The sequence below is a fragment of the Grus americana genome, chromosome 20 (assembly GCF_028858705.1).
Source record: "Grus americana isolate bGruAme1 chromosome 20, bGruAme1.mat, whole genome shotgun sequence".
Taxonomy (NCBI): Eukaryota; Metazoa; Chordata; class Aves; order Gruiformes; family Gruidae; genus Grus; species Grus americana.
The window spans coordinates 1,950,466-1,968,649 of NC_072871.1; the positions used below are offsets into that span (position 1 = coordinate 1,950,466).

The following is an 18,184-nucleotide window of genomic DNA, read 5'->3' on the forward strand; positions in this document are numbered from 1 at the left end:
ATTTCTTTTTTTGCTCCAACAGCAGGCTCTGGTCCTTGCCTAGCCCTGTACAATTGCTATTTCAGTACTCTCTGGCCACCCTTTCCCTTGAGCCTGGCCATGTTACAGATGGAAATCCCAGGGTGGTTTGGTGGTGCTAGCCTGTGTCTTTACAGATGCCTGTTTGCCAGGCTCTGTTTCTAGGCTGTGAAGGGGGTGGTGAGGGCATGGAACATATGTGTGCTTGGCCTCTGCTGTCTGAGGGCTCTGGTACAGCTGGCAGCTTTTAAACCTCTGGCTATGTCACCTGGGAGATATCTCCAAGCTGCTGTTCTCCTGCCAGGACCTCCTCAGCAACTTGCAGCTCCGTTCAGTAGCTGTTCCAGCATGGGGACCCACCGTAAGGATCTTCTCTAGCCCAGGCTGTGGCCACATAGTGCAGCTGGTCTGGGCAAACATCTGGACCATGGTCAGGGCACCCCATATAGCACCAAACAGTGCTCTGCTGTGTTTCCCATTACCTCCTCCAGGAACGTGGTTAAAGTTAAAGCTTTAATGTTCATGACACTTTCCTTTCTCACGTCCTGTGGGAGGACAGTCTCCTCTAGTGCTGAACTCTCCACAGCTCCTGATATGACTCCTGCTTTGGGAGCCTTTGGGGCACCCTAGGAAATCACCAGCATAGCTTCACATCCACCAGGTCTATCTTCAAACTCTGCTCCAAAAATGTCTTTACGAAAATCTCCCTCCGCATGGCTGCAAGAAGTCTCTGTTCCATGGTACTTGCAGTCTGTCATAGGATGGTCGGAACTGGTGTGTTTGCATCAGAGATCACCCCCCTTGATTTCAGGGGGGGAAAGATGACCTTGGATACACACACAGCTTGAGAGTGCTTGGTCAAAACCTCTTTTTCTGATTGCCAGACCCTCCTGCTGAGATATGGGCTGCCTTTTCTCTCCAGTGCTTTGCTTTTGCACACTCGCCACCTGAGATGCCACAAAAATCACAGACCCTTGTTGTTGGCCTCCTCCCAGCCCTGGCCAGGGTGCTCACGTGGAACACAAGAGGTGGCTGAAGCAGGAGGGGTCCTGGTGATTTTAAGGTCTTTTTTTTTGTTTGCTCGCATTGTTGCGTGGCTGGGCACAGCACCGCTGGGCAGCATCCACCAATCATTAGTTTCCCCTCCTGCATGCATGTTTGGCGCTCTTCCCAAGAAGGCCCTTAGTTGTTTTTCAGGCTCGGAGCCATCTTTTCTGACGGAATCCAGCAGGGACAATGGCCAGTAGCAAATCCTTAGGAAAGAGAATAAAAACAGGGCAAGCTTCAGTGATTCTAACCCTGATTTAGCTTCTGGGCGTCTAGCAATCTGCGGCTGGGGGATTTCCTGAGCCAAAGGTTTTACCTTTGGATTTAAGAAGCCGTGGTGTATTTCTGTTGTGAATATATCCAATGGTTTTGGTATCCACGGCAACTCATGGCTGTGACTTGTATGGTTTAATTATGTTGGGTGGAAAAAACCAGCCTTTTGTTAAAAATCTTTGCACTAATGGCATCTGATGTTCTTGCACGCTTGTATGCACTGGCATGATGATGGTCCCTTTTATATCCTCTCTTCCTTTACTAACAAATCCTAACATTCAGTTTTGTCTTTTTACTACCACTCTGAGGATTCTTGAGCAACCACTCTCTAGTCCTGGCAACTTTTTGTTTATTGATTCGTTCTCTTTTCTTTTTGCCTGACATTTCAATATGAGACAAAGCCTCTAACCTGCCTTCTGTAAAGCTATCTTCCAGGATGGGAGCCTCCTGAGGCGCCTTGTAGTAAATGTGGACACAAAAAATTCGCATAACTGCTGATACAACCTTGTGTTCCTTTAGGTGTTATCATGGCTTTCCACTGAAATTGCCAGCATTTAAGCCCTTTGCTATTTTCCTTGTTTCCAAACAGGAAATTAAGTGTGCTTGCATGTGTGAATGCACATGCTCTTTTGGCAGCAATGCGGACGTGTAGGGAGAGATTATTCTTGCCCTGGTTTAGACATTTATCTTAAGGTTGTGTGACAAGTTCCTGAGTGCCCACTTGGCTACTTGGAGTACACAGCCGGTGCAATAGAGGTGTGCATCAAGTGGATAAGCACCGCTTGGGCAGCCTGGTTGGACCGTCCAGATTCATTGTAGATGCAGCTTCAGTACTTATTAATATAATAAGGAAAGTGAAGAATCAATGGGGGAGAGATTACTTTGCACTGGACTTGTTTAAGAGCAGTTAGGAGAGTATGTCCGCATAGCAGTCATGGCAGCTGAGCTCCTAAAAGCTGAATTATGTTAATAGCTCTAGAGATGGTATGGGTAGTCAGGCGGTCATTGGTTCTTCACTAAGCCTCTGATCTGGTGATGGGTCAGAGCAGGGCTGAGGCAAGGACACTCTTGAAGGCATGGAAGGTTGCCCAACCCATCATGAGGCAATGACGGTAATGCAAGCTTGCAGCACGGAGAAGTCCTGTCTTTGGAGGACTCTCACCTTTTCTCTTTGCTTTGTCTTTCAGAAATGTAGATGGCAGCTGCTGTCTTTGAAGGACTCACGCCCATCTGACCCTGCGCAGCACCTCCGATTGCTACCATGATCTTCTGCATGCTGCTGTTGGCCTCACTGCCTGAGCCATCTGGCACCGAAGTCAACCCTGGTAGGGAGCTGCCAGGCTGGGAGAGGACTCTGATCTCCCACCTTTCATGTGCTCGTTCCCAGCCTTTCTTTGCCTCTTATGGTGAATGCATATAAATGTAACAAATGCATGTAAATATGATCACTAACATAGGTCCTGAATGTCCTCTGGACTGAGATGGCCAGTCTTCCTTGGCAGCTGTCCTGGAGTGGGACACCTCTCCTGACAGTCCCAGGAGGGCTCAGGCACATGGATATACTCCTTTCTCTGCCCACCCAGGTGGTCTGTGCTCTCAGCAGACCTGTCTTGAGCTCTGATTAGCCCGTCATTGCTTTGACCATGTGGCCCGCAGAACAAACCTGGCTCTAGACTGGCTCAGAGATACCGTGCTCATTGTGGAAAGCAATTTACCAGTTAGCAAAGCATAAGCCACAGCTCTCCAGCCAGCAGGAGGGGTTCTGGAGAGAGAAGTGTGGAAGGAAAGGTAGAAAACCCTACCTGGCAGAAAGCTGGGGTGGAGGCAGGGATATGAGCCTGTGAGTCCCTGTGAAGGGCATCACCTCTTATCCTGTGGGATCTGGCAAGTTACAATCATGATGCAGTTGGGTAAGGTAATGGTCTGCAATATATTGCAAAAATCCCTGTAATGAGGTGGTTTGAGCTGGAGACAGTCTGTGAAATAAATAAGTCTAATCCTTTCCCAGCGTGGCTGAAGGTGTGGTGAGGCAGCAGTGCTACCCTGAGGGCCTTCGTTCGCTGTGTCGGATCTGGCTCGTTTGGAGCCCTTTGACTGTATCTGGCTCTGGCCTGTGGATCTCTGCAGAGGTTTGAGGTTGTGCTGCAACCAGCCAGAAGTGAAGTGAGGCCTGTGGGGAGCTCAGCAGACACTCCTGGGGTCCCTGTTACCCAGCCGTTCTCTGCATGGTACACCCCCCGACATGCCCAACTTTGAACCAGGGTTGCTGTCTGGTTCCAATGGTTAAAACCTAGTGGAAGAAGAGGGAAGACGGCAGCTAGAGGGTCAGTCATGCGCAGATTCCTTTTGGTGGTGGTAAGCACAGAAGTTAGCACTCCCAAATGTGCAGGAATAATTCCCCCCACCAGATCCTGGGAGGTGGGGTGGGTTCTGAGCACAGGGCTGTGGTCCCACCCTCCTGCAGTAATCTTTTCCACCAAGAAATAAGCATGTAGCTTTGTTCATACTTCTCAGGTCTGTCTGTGACTTCCTCAAGCAGCTTTGCTTTCTCAGCTCCCATAGCTGCTCGGCTGCCTCTGCCCCAGGGGGCCATGCCCTGTTGTTCCCAGCCAGACCCCAGCACACCCAGAGCCCAGCTGATGCTGTGATGTCCACAGGCTCCATTGAGTATCTCGACTTCCTGATCTGCTTCAGGAGTGGTCTGAAGCACTTCCTGCATTGCCTTCTAAACCAAAGGGGCTGCTTTGTGGATGATTTCGGACTTATGTAGGAAAGATTCTGTGGAGTCCTTCTGCCTAGCATCAGTTGTTTGACCTCACTGACAGAGGTGAGCTGTGGCACTTTTCTGAGCCTCAGTGGATCCTGTCTGCATGGCAGGTGAGTGTCCCTGAGTAGTAAAGGGTTAGGGATATCTGAGCAGGAGTCCTGGTGGTACCTAAACAGAACCCAAGGTTGGTTTTTCTCGAGAGGATGTGCATTTTGGTGAGAGCCGTGGCCACCATGAGAGTGGCCAGGGATGCTCTGGCTTCCACCTGCCGGCCCTGGGTTTGTGAACAAATGAGTTTTAAGGACTGCAGTAAGTCCCAGTCCCCCAGCGTCCTTCCCAACTAGTTAACTCTCCTTCTGGCATTGCTGTAGGGTGTGCACTTGACCTTTAAATAAGGTGTGATCAGACAGGAGTTCCACTGCAGAAACACAAAAACCACTTTCTGCTTTCAGCTGATGCCCCCACCCTTTTGGAAACTCTGCAGATACCCATAGTTCAGCAACATACTGGCTTTCCAGCAATAGGTCAGATTGTACTGGTCTGTGGTGGGACAGGTAGGAGTGAAGATGGTCAAGGGTAGTTTGGTTTACTATCAGGACAGGGTTAGAGCTCTCGGTTGGCTTTCAGCAACCAGTTGTCATGCTTGATCCTAGCCAGCCACCAGCTGCCTCCCAGTGAGGTCTTCTGTAAACAGGCCTCTCGAGAAACCTCGGACACATGACTGAATGTTCTGGGTGAGACTGGAGGCCCATTCAGCTTGGTGTCCTGACTCCAGCAGGGTCCCATCCCTCCTGGTTCTGGAAGAGTGCACGATGGGCAGGCACGCAGCAGTGCTTTACCCCAGGTACGCTCTCGGCTTGCTGCAGTCTGCTGCTTCGGAGCTTTCTGAGGTAGCACTTGCGTGTTTGCCTGTGGTAGCTGTGAGTTTGTCCATCTGACTTTTGAACCCATGTGAGCCTTTGGCATTCAGAGTGTTTAACAGAGTAAGGATGTGCATGTTATTTTTGAAGTCTGCTACCTGATCTCTTGATGCCTCTTGTTTCTGCTATTTTCAGAGACAGCGAGTAATTGTTCAGGATAAAAATTATCTTTGTTATACTTCAGTAATCTCTTTTGTAAGGATGAGGCTGCTGATCTTTCCTTTTGCATCATCTGTGTTGCCTTCTCTGCCTTTTGATGGGAGAAGGAAGGAGTAAGAGCTCTATTCCACATCTGACTGGCATGTGACCAAGAATACAGACAGTAGTGTAATGGTGTTTTCTAGTTCGTTTTGTATGTATTCCCATAACCTGCTTTTTTCTATACTAAATAATCTGGTGTTATCAGCAAACACTGTCGCCTCACCCCCCCTTCTCCTTTACAAGACTATTTAGGAATTTATAGAACATCACACATTCATTGATACTGTGCCTAACAACAGCTGCAGCCCAACCCTATCGAAAGAACCTCTGCAAACATTTCTACATTGAAATCCCTCAGGTAGTTACTCTGCCTGCGGTTGTTTATTCTGCATGATGGTAACAACAAGGTGGGTTTCATGCCTCTTGTCTTTTCTCATAGCTTCTGAACCTGGTGAAGAGCTTTGTCCAGGTTTGGTACAAGGGTAGCAGTCCTGAGATACAGGAACGAGGAGGATGCCCAAGGCAGTGCCCTTGCTGAGGGAAAGACAGGCAGAACTGCTGATATGGCAGCGTAGCAGTGAGGGTGCCAACCAACATGCGTGCTGCTGGAGTGACTGGAGCATGTGCTGGCGCTTGCCTGTGTCACTGCAGACAGGGGAGGAGCTGGGGCTGTTGTGATGGGGCTGCTGTGAGCTCAGAGGACAAAGACCAAAAGTCTATGGGGAAGTGCATTTCCTTTTTTTCTGGGACTTGCTGTTGACTATGTGTTTGTCTTTTGATTGTTTAACAATTTAATCTCATATAACTTTCTTTTTAATCTGCTTTTGATGTCAGTTTGACAAAAATATCTTGCTTGCCTGTTTTGAATACTGAGCCTTACTGAATATATTAAGACTTTGAGTTTTCTGAAACATCTCTAATATTCCAAGACGTGTTTAAAAACTTGTGTTGGGGAGAAAGCTTGGCCAGCTTGGATTTGTAAGCTACATCTGCTTGTCTTTCATGTATTGAGCTGTATCAAACTTGTAGAGCTCCATGGCTTGAGCCAGTTGTGTCTGTGCTCCCTGGAGGCACCAAGTTTCAGAGTTTTCTCATGCCTGGAGAGAAATTCTTGCTGCACTTGAGGCTAGAAGCAGGGAACAGACCAAGATGGGGCGGGGGCTTGGGCTCCAAGGTAAGCTGTAACCTGCAGTGACATGACGGAGCAGATGTTTCCATAAGCTATCTAGTCATCTGTAATAGAAGCTGTTTAACTTCTCACTTGTTACTGGACTGGTGGAAATAATAGTAATTGTTCTCATTTGAATGCAAGTCGAACATCTAGTTTATTCCAGAAGAAGAAAAATCTTTAGCAAATTCTTCCTTTTTATTTATCAATAATGATGCAACATAATTTTTCATTGTAAAATAGGTCCATACAACCAGTAACACTAGTATGGTTTTGGCTTTCATGTTCTTAAAATGTTTCTTTCTGAAGTTTTTTGCCTTGCCAGGACTCTGCTGAATGATCCTAACTCTGAGTGTATTTCATTACTTATTTCAGTTGATGGTAATCATCATCTTTATTTGCATTCTCTATTTTATCATTACCATGTTTATTCCCTAGTCATTGATAGCCTTTTAATTAAACTTGTCTGCTGATTTAGAAAGAATTGGTACTGATTTTTTTTACTTGGTTTTGTTCCCATTTTCAGCTATATGCCGTTACCCTTTGGGTATGCATGAAGGGACAATACGGGATGAAGACATCACTGCTTCCAGCCAGTGGTATGATTCCACAGGACCCCAGTACGCACGGTAGGTTTATCTCTGGCAAAAAAACGTAACCCTTTTTTTCTTCTAGGTATATAGTATGTGATTAAGGAAGAAGTTCCTTCACCCTTAAAGCAACCTTAAGTTTGCTTAGCTTGTTCACTGCTCCCATGTTAAATCTAATTAGTGCATAGTGGAAGACCAAGAGGCAGAAGTCATGGTCACAAGCTGTAAATAGGAAATTCTGAATCAATGTTAAGAAAAAACCCAACCTTTCCCATGGGGATGAAGTGGTGGAGCTCTGACAGGTATGCAGAGATGTGGTGATGTTTCAGTGTTGGGAGATTTTCAGGACGTGGCTGTACAAGTCCTTGAGCAACATATTGTAGCTTTGTAGTTAGCCCTACTGTGAGCAGGAGATTGGACTAGAGACTTCCAGAGGTTGCTTCTGACCCTGGTCTTCCTATAGTTCCGTGAATAAATCTCTGATGGATTTATGACTTATGGGTCAGCTGGGGACAGTGCCCCTGGGATTCTTGTAGAGCACTTTAAACTAAATTGTAGGAAATCATTGATGAGGATGAACTTTTCAACAGCATCATATTGAGGAAATGGGCTGTGTCCACTTTGACTCAAAAACCTGGAAACTGCAAAGTTGAGAAATTGTTAAAAAGGAGCTAAAGGATTTTCTTTCAATGTCAAGCAGTACTACAGTCTTTCTTATAAGAATTTTTTTTGTGATTTCACTTCTCTTGAAGCTACTAACTGGTGATTCACAAAATACTTATGGATGTAAGTTTCCTTAGAACTGTTTATAATGACGTTATCAAACATTCCTACAGTTTCAATGCAAGTCAGATATGAATTTCAGGTTAACTATGATACTTCTATTTTTATGATGAATTTGGGCAGTCCAAAATCATAAAATTCTTGTAGTGCTTGATTATTATTTTTTCTTAGTCTGTGGTAGAGCAAAGATGCTAAGTGTTGTGTGTTTCAATGGAGTTTGAATAAGCCTGTGAGTCTGAAAGCTGGAAGCCTTATTTTGTTCTCCAAGGTATGGCTTATCTCTAGTTCTGCAAATACTTCAGGCATCACTTGCCATCTGTTACCATCATCTCTTTGCCAGGACAGCTGGACGTCCACAGGGCGAAGGCGTGAAGGCACCCTCTAGCTGACTTCATGTTGTTAGAGGTTGTAGTTGTCCTACGCAGATGTCTGTTCCTGTCACTTCAGTCACCCCCTCCTGCCTTTCTTAAACTTCTTTTACTTGCCACTTCACCATAAGAACACAAACAGCTGACCAGCCTGAGACAAAAATCTTCTCTAGCCTGTGCCTTGACCTTCTGTCTCTGCTTCTGGGTGCTACCTTCCTTGATGCATGGGGGTTGGCACTCACCGATCCCATCATCTCTAACATCGTTTAGAGATGGGATAGCTGTCTGAAAGGCAAGGGTACTTCAAGAGTTTGCTATTTGCTAAGAAAGTTGCCGAACAGCCCGCATGATCTTTCTGTGTCTGGATAACCTTTTCACATTTAAAACACCCACCACCTTGTGACTTGCCCAGCTGAGCCTACAGAGGTGTAGTAAGGCAGTGTTGGCTCCACCTGCCAATTGCTCTGCTCAGCATTGCCATCTCCAAGGAGAAAAGCCTTAATCTTTGCAGCTGGTGCCACAGTGTTCACCTTTGAAGCAGAGACCTTCACATCGTACACCTAGCAGTGTCCTCCACAAGCAACTGTGCTGAATGAAGGAGAGGTGGAAGATGTGTTGAGATGACCTAGAATAATTTGTAGATGGGCAGAGCTTTTCTTTCTAAAACGTATTTTTAAGATAAGCTCCTTTTTATGCCTGTTAGAGCAGTAGGAGGTGGTCAAGCAGAGGTTCAGGCCTTACTGCATGGGGTTTAGGAGAAGTGAGTATGCATTTTACCAGCAAGGTGCTAAAAACCATGCAGTATGCAATTACCTACTGAGAAGCATAGTTGTTTCCAATCAATGTGAAAGTATGTGTCTGGGAAAGAAATTACTTCTAACAGTTAATGAAAGATAGGTGAAACTGGGGGAGTTGTTCTGAACAGGGCAAAACTGGTGACAGGACTCTAAGTCTCAGTCGACCATCACCCCAAAAGGGAGGGGTATTTGGTAGCCAGCTGTCGGGTCTCACTTGTTGAATTGGTGGGTTTTTTTCCCCAATTCCCAAAGTTTCAAGGTGTTTCCTCAGTTACTGGGAAGGCTGAATCCTTGGAAGTGACATTTTTTAATGTGTGTGGTTTTTCCCTCAGGTTACAAAGGGAAGAGGGGGATGGAGCCTGGTGCCCAGCTGGCTTGTTGCAACCAGAAGATGTTCAGTTCCTTCAAATTGACCTGCACAAGCTCTTTTTCATCACCTTGATTGGGACTCAGGGACGGCATGCCCGTGCCACAGGCAAAGAATTTGCCCGTGCTTACCGAATTGACTATAGCCGCAATGGAGAGCGCTGGATCTCCTGGAAGGATCGTCAGGGCAGGAAGGTGAGTTGTAGTAGGAACTGAATCATGGAGCACGCAGAAGTCAAGTCATAGAGAACTAGCCTGTAGAAGGCACGTTGTCTATGTACTGCCTAGTGCATCGTATCTTATCGTGACCCTTCTCTGTCAGGCATTCAGTGTCCTCTGCCTTGGTCCTGTGTTTGCTGTGATGTTGGACTGTTATTCCCCTGACCTGATCGCCCAAATCCAAGCATTGCTGTGACTGAAAACTGTGGTTCTTTACTATCTTTCTGGCCATGTTCAAAACATCATGTGAATGAACCTCTGCCAGCCAGACACTTGCTTCTAAATTAGAAGCTGCAAAGCACATGCCTCTTTTGTGACTAAAAAAAAGAGAGGAGGTGGCAGGGAATGGAGATGAGTTTCTGGATGTCTGATAGTGGTGTTTAATGTAGGGAGCAAGGAGGAGGGAGGAGTTTAGAGGACAGGAAATGTGCTGAGCACGCACACACTCAAAGAGGCTTTCCCACTCAACAGTTGTCTCCCGCTGTCTCCAGACATGAGCAAGCAGCTCAGCACTAGCTGTGCTCTGGTAATGTTCATACACCTTTCTTAAACTTCCCCTGGGAAGGAAACCCCTTCTCTCATCTGCAGCTCGCCTGACCTGATCACCGTGCCTCAGGCTGGCTTGTGGAATCTGAAGACCTAAGCCAGACTAGAAAAGGTACTGGGTGTGGTGATGTTTTCCAGCACTGGGGGTGCTTTGGAAGTCACAGTGGGGTCTGTGTTGCAGTGTTAAGTAATAGCTTCTAGCTTGTTAATGAATTATTCGCTCACTTAGACCTTTGATCAGCTATTTGGCTGTTACCGTTATCTTGTCCATCCCTCACATTTTGGTGTGTGCTACAAATGCTGTGTTTGCGGGATGGGAGGGGAAGTTTAAACTCCACAAAGCTAATTGTTCTTCGTCAGTACTTTTTTAGGTGAAGTCTGTCTGCATCTCAATTTTATATCAGAATTTAGTTGGTTACACTGTCCACAGGTAGCTAAATGCTTCTTGTCCTGTGCAGAGCAGTGTTCTTGGGCACTCAGGACTGTGTTTGTCAGGTGTTACAATTTAGGATGGGTCAATTTTTGCAAGATCTTCCTCTTAGGCCATAATAAGGTAATGAGCATGTATTCAGCTGTGTATGATGCCACAATTTTAGCCATCCTCTATTCTGTATATGTGGAAGTCCACATATATTCCGCAAGTGTGTGTACCTGTTCCCCATCGCCTGAGACAAAAAAGTTTTTCCTCCTGGTATCCTTAGAGAAGATGCTTCTGCTCCTCTGCTCTTGCTGTTCTGGACATGACATAGGCAATGGGGTGCAATTCCTGCCATTTCAGCTCCTCTGAAAAATGACTTTCCATAAAACGTATCTTTCAAAATGTGTCACCAGTAAGAGGCATATTCCATTAGTGAATTCATATTGCAAAAGCACTGCTGTCTAGTCAAATAATTTGGTAAAAAAAATCCTGTAAAATGATTCAAGCCTTGGTGCAAGATCCTAATCTACTTATTTGTATGCATTAGGAGGGCCTTTTCCAGTCCTGCAGTTGATAATGCCCAATCACTGATATTTGAGTGTGACTGTGTGAGCCCATCTTGGCATGTCTCTGTCCAAGGAGATCGCACAAATGGATTCAGTTAAAAAAAAAACCAACCCCAACAAATCCCTTCACTGTGCTGCGAAGTTTCAAATCTCACAAGATGTTGGGTCATCAGACGTGTAGCACATGCTGTGTCTTGCTAGGAAAGTCACCTCCAGCTTTAATTTGCTCCATAAAGGCAAAGGGTCAAGTTGAAGTCCCCTTGTCTCTGACACCAGTTGAGGATGCAGCTCTCCACTGGCTCTAATGTCACGTGGTGCAGTGCTGTTGAGTCCTGGTCCCTCATCAACTTCTGGTATCAGTCACTTAGAGTTTGCCAGCAGCACCACTTCATTCTTGATGTTGGGAACATTGGCATCAGTAGCGGCCAGGACTGGAAGCTGGTGCTGAGTTTGTTCTGCACACAGCTCATTCACTTTGGGGTTTTTTGGCCCTGAGAAACTCTGTGCTCAATAGCAGCAACCCCACCTTGTGGAGGTGCTACGCGAAGTGCATCTTCTCTTTTTGCTTCTCTCCAGATGTCTGTTCAGGACAGGCAAAAATGTCAGCTCTTCCAATACAGAGCTGGTGCAAAGGTACCTTCTTCTGAGGGGAATGGCTGAAGCTTTCTCCCTCTGCCCAGCACTGTGTCCATCTAAGACTTTTTGGCTTGACGTATCCGCTGCCTCAGATTCTCTGACAAATGGTCAACTCCAGGGGATTTGTCCAACTTCCATGGTGAAGATGTGAGATATTCTGCCATATGCTGTATCCTCTTGGGTTTTATCTCTGATCAGCAAGGATTTGCGGAGCCAGTCTAGGTGGCTTCCAGGTCTCCTGTCTTAGGCCATGTGACAGCTGAAAGGGTTAATTGCTGTCACTTGGTTCCTGAAGACATGGATTACTTATGTGTAAGTAAGAAGTCATGGGTGTTTCTCCTAGGAAGAGAGATATTAAGAGGCTGCAGATTAAAAGCCTGTTGAGGAGCTGAAGAGGATGAGGAAATGAGCTTACTTTTTGGTATCCTTCGGTTTTCTTTGGTCAGCTCCTGGGACTGTGCGCCTTTATAGACCTGTCCAACCAGGTGCAGGAAGTTGTTTCAGAATTATCCTGGTGCAATCCAGAAGACCACCAGATGTGACTGGCTCCTCTTCAGGGAGATGCAGTCTTCTGAGTGGCTTCCTTTTGTGGTACAATAAAGTCTTTCACTTCTCGATGGACTCTCCAGCCACGCTCTCTCTCAGGAAATCCCCCCTGTTGCCATGAAGAGGAAGACACCTTTCTGCTCCCTTATTGGCCTCCCTTGTCTTTTAAATTGCCTGTACATCAACAGTCACAATCCATGCAGTCTTTTGAGTAACCTCAGCGTCCGATTCATCCTTCGCACCAACAGCATCTTTGAACAGGAGCCCTCACACTTGTAATTCATACTTTTGATATCAAAAATGTTCTTATTCTGTTTCCATGGGTCCAAATTCTTTCAAAAAATAAAATCTCTTAGGCACTTTGTGTCCACTGCTGGGGGCTTGACAGCTTCAGCTGTTTCCACACATTGACTGTCAAAATAAATAGTGGACTGTTCCCAAAACAGTGGTGGAACTGAGGGAAGGAGAGGGTGAAAGTCCCCACCTTATCGGGCTGCACTTCAGCACGATGGGGTGTCTGTGGCAGTGCTGAACACTTTAGTTCAAGACATCTGCCGTGCAGCTGCTTGCACCTTCATCCCCCAAACACTGCAGCACCTCTGGAGTTTTGTTGGCTCATCGAAAAAGGACATCAGGACCCTCCGCCAGGTAACCAGTGATGAGGGCAAGTGCTCAGTTACCTGCTGTTGGAGTGTACATGGAAACTCACTTCAAGAAAGAAGGTTACATACTAGTAACTGGGGCTTTCTGCAATGTATAGTCCACATGTACATTCATCTCCCACCTGCCTTTCTCCTCTCCCTCAGAATACTGCCATGTGTGGGTCTGCAGTGGACAGGAGGTGAAATGGCAGCACCCTGTAAGCCATGTGCCAGGTGGTAGGAGGGGAGCAGCAGCTAATCCTCTGCAGATAGTGCATAGGAAGGCTCCCCAGTCTCAAATGATGGGGTACAAGTACACCACTGTATGAACGAACAGCACAACAGGGAGAAGTTGCTGGTAAGGATCTCTCTTCTCCAGGTGATCCAAGGCAACATTGATACTTATGATGTGGTCTTGAAGGATCTTCGGCCTCCCATCATTGCACGTTTTATCCGGGTGATTCCTGTGACGGAGATGCCAATGACTGTCTGTATGAGGGTGGAGCTCTATGGCTGTGTCTGGTATGGTAAGTAGCAATTTCCATGCCTGTCACTGGAAAATAGTCCTTACCAACACTGACTGGGACTCACCTGCGTCCCCACGTAGGCAGAGGGAATCCCAGGCCCACGGAACTGCTTCTGTTGGTCCACGTCGTAAATAAAAGGATCATATGGACAGAGGTGATGGAAGGCTGCTGCTGCTGTATTTCTGAGCTATATGGCCTTCTTTTTTAGATGGTTTGGCATCCTATAGCATCCCTGAAGGAGGGACAATAGCGGCTCCTGGCTTCCCCATCGTTTATCTGAATGACTCGACCTATGATGGCTACCAGGAGCGCAGGTGGGAGAAGTCGTCCTGTTCTCTCGGTCACTGTGCAAATTATCTCTTCTTTCCTACTTACCCTGTCACTAGTATCTTGTATCCCAAACACTTCTTTGAGACCTCCAGAGCTGCAAGCTAGCCTACTAGTTCTCCAAAGCATTGTGACTTTGTTGTTCCAGGCCCTTTGATGACATGTTGTTAGTTGCTCTTTTAAAGGAGGGGACGGGCTCAGGATGCATCAGATTAATTTCCCCCAGCTGGCAAAGGCTGGCAGGAAAAAAAATAATTTTCTTGTTATTGGAAGTTGTTGCTTCTCTTTAAAGAGAGGAGTGTGTCCTTATACAGTGAAGTGCTGTCTTTGTTCATAGCGTCCATCTTTACATGATGTGACACAGTCCCGATGCGTCTGCCTTAAAGCCCTCATTGCTCTTGGTCTCTAATTGTGACCGTTTTCATTGCACTGATTTCTTTGTTGGTTCGGGTACAGCCTTAAGCTGTCGTTGATACTGCAGATCATAAGGTGCTACTACTCTTCTGTTGCCCCAGATTGGAGTGGGAGAGCTGGCTGGACCTTCTACCTGTGCAGTCCCAGTGTCCCTGGAGCAGATGAAGGTCCTTCCCCTCTTCATCGCCTTTGCTTCTGCAGTTTGATATCAGAAATGCATTCTCTAGCAGACTGCATCTTAAACTGTTGCAGGAGGTCTCCAGGGTAAACGGGGCATCCGAGAAAGTGCGCAACACCTGAACTCTAGGCCTGCACTTGATATCTGTGAGTTTCTGGACAGATTTGAGATATTGTTTTTGAAAACAAAGCTCTGATTGACTTGAAACAACTTGGAAAACTCCATCACTCCCTGTGAGAAGCTCCAGGTCAGCAGAGGCACCACTGCCAATGTGGTATGAGAGGAAGGTGGCTGATTGCTCACTGTAAAGATTTCTTGGGTATGATGCTTTTCCAATTTGGAGTCAAAAAGCCTAAAGTAACTGGATTTTGACAGCTCATTACAAGGTCTGTTAATTTTTCACATCACTTAGATTAGGTATGTGGCATGTTACTGATGCTTTGAGGTGTCTCTGGTTTACCCAATAGTTGACTCTCGTGGAAGGAAAGTTCATTAAGAGTCTGTATCTGAAACGTTAAATAACTGGTTAAACTTTCAGACATTTAGTGTGACCACTTTCTTTGCTATAAATACAGCTTTGAGTGTGTTTCAACTGCTTGAAACCTCAAACTTGGGCATGAGTATTCTCTTGAGGCAGCATATCCCTGCCTGTGCAGGAATGTGCCTATTAAGCGGTCTGACAGTGTCTCTTCAGTGACCTGGTGTCATCCATTGACTTAAGGTGCTTTTATTATATGTCCTGTTTGGGTGTCATTAACTTCCTGAAAATTTTTACTGTTGCCTAAAATTTTTTTTATGCTTAGAGGTGATTTTTATAAGCTTATTTGTGTTCTGTTGTGCTGGAGGTTAAAATAAGGGGGCATAAAGTACATTCTTCATGCTTGTAGGATGTTGCAAGATACTGGGTAACAATGTCTTTATATGTTAGTATCTGATGCTTTCAAGCTGCATTGATATAGTAGGGATTGGATATTAAAAAGAAAAGGAAAAAAAGGGGTTTACGTGCAGAAAGATGTAGGTGTTGCACTTAGCTGTCCAGCACTAACTCAGGAAGCTGGGCTTGCTGGGGAGTGTCAGGGAGCTGCAGATGCAGGGGCAAGACCCAGTGTGCTAAGCGAGGAGTCTTTCAGATTACTTAACCTCTAGGTCGTGTGCCCAACTGGCCTGGAAGCGGGAGTGTGCCTCTCCAGCTGCTAATCCTGTTTTGGTTCAAAGGCATGCATACCTGTGCAAGTCGTAGTGACCGGAGGGCTCACCTGGAACGGACTTGGGGACCTTCTGTGTGTGGTGCAGCACCCCAGCACAGGTTACAAAGACTGCCTAGAGGCAGCTGAATGCAGCGGGTCCAGGGAGCAGGTTCAGGCACTAATACAGCTGAACTGTTTACCCTTTCCCTGCTACAGGACAAGGGATGGGTCAGGAGTGTACCACATCTGGCACCTTCTGCTGGAAAACTGTATAGTGGGCTCCGTACTCTCAGATGGGAAGTGGAATGAGACAGGGTCCTAGGCAAAGAGTCTGATAGGCCTTGGAAACGGAGCCGATAATGCTCTACTCTCTCCTCTTGCACAAGGAGCAATGCCAGAAATGATCTCAGTTAGGACTGGCTGTGGCTGGGTGAGCTGCCCGTGGTCTTGCTGCTCTTTTTCCTGCTTTTCTGTGCCTGCAAAACTTCCCCCACTGGTTCTCCCAGGACAGGATGGAGCAGTGTTCCTCCCATGCAGCTCCATGGTGAAATGCTGCAATTAAAGCTCTCCGTTTGGAGAGCATACAGTGTCATTTTCTGTAGGCTCAGTTTTCGTTCTCAAGAGACTGCTTGTAGCTTGGCTTTGCTGTCAGTGCTCAATATCAATGCAAAAACTTCTGCCTTTTTCCCAAGTAGGGAAAGGTTTTAAAAGCCCAGTCCAAACAAAATAAAGGTGATGCTGCATAAGAACAGGGAATGAGTCCTTGTCCAGGATGAGTTAAGAGTAAATAAATTAATGTTTTCTGGTACCAGTTGAAGGGCCCATGTACTTTCACATTTGAGCTCTCCTGGCTGGTATTCTGCCTAACTGTTGTTTTTTTTCTTGCTAGGCACTTGTATGGCGGCCTGGGCCAGCTGACGGATGGTGTGCTAGGGCTGGATGACTTCACACAGAGCCACCAGTACCGTGTGTGGCCAGGCTATGACTATGTTGGCTGGAAGAACGAGAGCTTCAGCACAGGCTCTGTTGAAATGGAGTTCCAGTTTGACCGACCACGGAACTTCACCTCCATGAAGGTAGTCAGCGTTGTCCCTCTCCAGCAGGCTTTGGGTCTGGGTGCTTCCAGGTTACCCCTTTGGGTGCCCTTCCCAAAGCAGGAGGATATAAGGTGCCCAACAGCAGATCCCACCAGAGGCAGAGCTTTAGCAGGAGATGTCCCAAGTTTGCTGATTTAGAAAGGTAAAACAGAGGAGCACTTGTCTTTCCAGAGCTCAAGACACTCTCCGTTCAGTATTTGGTTTAAAGGAGTAAAAAGCAGACACCTGAAGCAGTGGTTAAGCAGCCCATGTGGGGAACTGAGACAGATTTAGGCTGCTTACTGTCTAAGGCATGTGTGACCCTTGAGGTAAAGCAATGTGGTTGTGCTTCCATTTTGACCAAAAAAATTTCTTTGGATGCCTCAATCCGTGCTCGTGCTGTGGGAAATTACTTAAACACACAGGAAAAGGATGAGCTGAACTTTTTCAGTCTGTAGTAAACAGCCGCGTCTTTTAAAAAGGATTGGTGGCTTTTCTTGTAGAGATTTCAAATGAAGGAGAACCCACCACATCCTTAAGTAAATTGTTTTGGTGGTTACTTACCCTAGTTTTATTTTGTCTATTTTTAACTTGCAGCCATTGGCTTTTTGCCTGCTTTCGCTGGCAAAAATGAGAATCCTGCCTTCTCAGAAATTTTCCTGCTTCTGCACTGTGATTAAACCACTCTCTTAATCTTTGTTTCAATAAACTAAGTTGGCTGAACTTCTCAATGCCTTCCTGTGAGATCCAGGGTCATTTTTGTAGCTATCTTCCAATTGTCTCTTTCTTTGCCAGTACTTTTTTTGGAGGTATAAAAACTGGATGCAGGCTTTCCATCCAACTTCATAAAAGGAATGGTACCAGTTTCCTGCTTTAGGATGATTCTTCTTTGTTTATGAATCTTGTGATCATAGTCCTCCCAGCCAACGGATAGGGAGCCAGTGTTAAGACTTCGGTATCGTGCTAAAAGTCAGTTCAAAGTCAGTGGTGTCTGGGATAAAAGTCGAGGGTAGAAAGCGTTGCTTACGTTTTGTTCCTGAGTTTACTACCCTGAAATGAGTCAGTCCTGAAAACTTCAGGTTATTTTAGGCAACTTTAATTTATTTTTTGTCCCCATTTAATTTATTTTGTTGCTAGTGATTCTGCTGTCTCTTTCAGATCATGGAAAAAAGGTAGCAAATAACCTTGAGCTAGGAATACACTCCTGTTAGAAAAACACCTACAGAAGAATGATTTGTGCCCTAAAATTTGTAAGACTTACTAGTTGACAATTTTTAATCAAATTAATATAATTCATAATTTCATACTATGCTAAGTGGAGTCAGATATTATAATGAGTAAATCAAATGCCTTATAAAAATCTGTCATATAAACAACCATCCTGATCAACCAAACAAAAAGCTTATAAAATACTTCCTTTAGTATTTCATTATAAAGCTGCATTGATTAGCATAAATTATTCTTCTTTATTGAATGTTGCCTGTTACAGCTTTGCATTTATTTTGTACAGGCTAGGTGATCCATAAATACCTTTTTGTATCTTCATACCTGTTAGCTTTATTCCAATTTTCTGAGCTTCCCCAATATCCAAGAAAGTATTAAAAA

At 45.8% G+C, this 18,184-nt stretch overlaps 1 protein-coding gene across 5 annotated transcripts in view; it reads left to right on the forward strand.

The window, feature by feature from the left end:
* LOC129215580 (discoidin domain-containing receptor 2-like) overlaps window positions 1–18,184 on the forward strand; it is a 60,816-nt gene that overhangs the window by 26,126 nt on the left and 16,506 nt on the right. For all 5 annotated transcript variants that reach the window (XM_054848983.1, XM_054848978.1, XM_054848981.1 and 2 more), the window contains exons 2-7: window positions 2,526–2,663; window positions 6,921–7,023; window positions 9,265–9,493; window positions 13,250–13,397; window positions 13,606–13,711; window positions 16,393–16,579. In XM_054848983.1, the coding sequence (XP_054704958.1) occupies window positions 2,600–2,663; window positions 6,921–7,023; window positions 9,265–9,493; window positions 13,250–13,397; window positions 13,606–13,711; window positions 16,393–16,579 (837 nt within the window). In that variant the 5' untranslated portion in view covers window positions 2,526–2,599. The remainder of the gene's footprint in view (window positions 1–2,525; window positions 2,664–6,920; window positions 7,024–9,264; window positions 9,494–13,249; window positions 13,398–13,605; window positions 13,712–16,392; window positions 16,580–18,184) is intronic.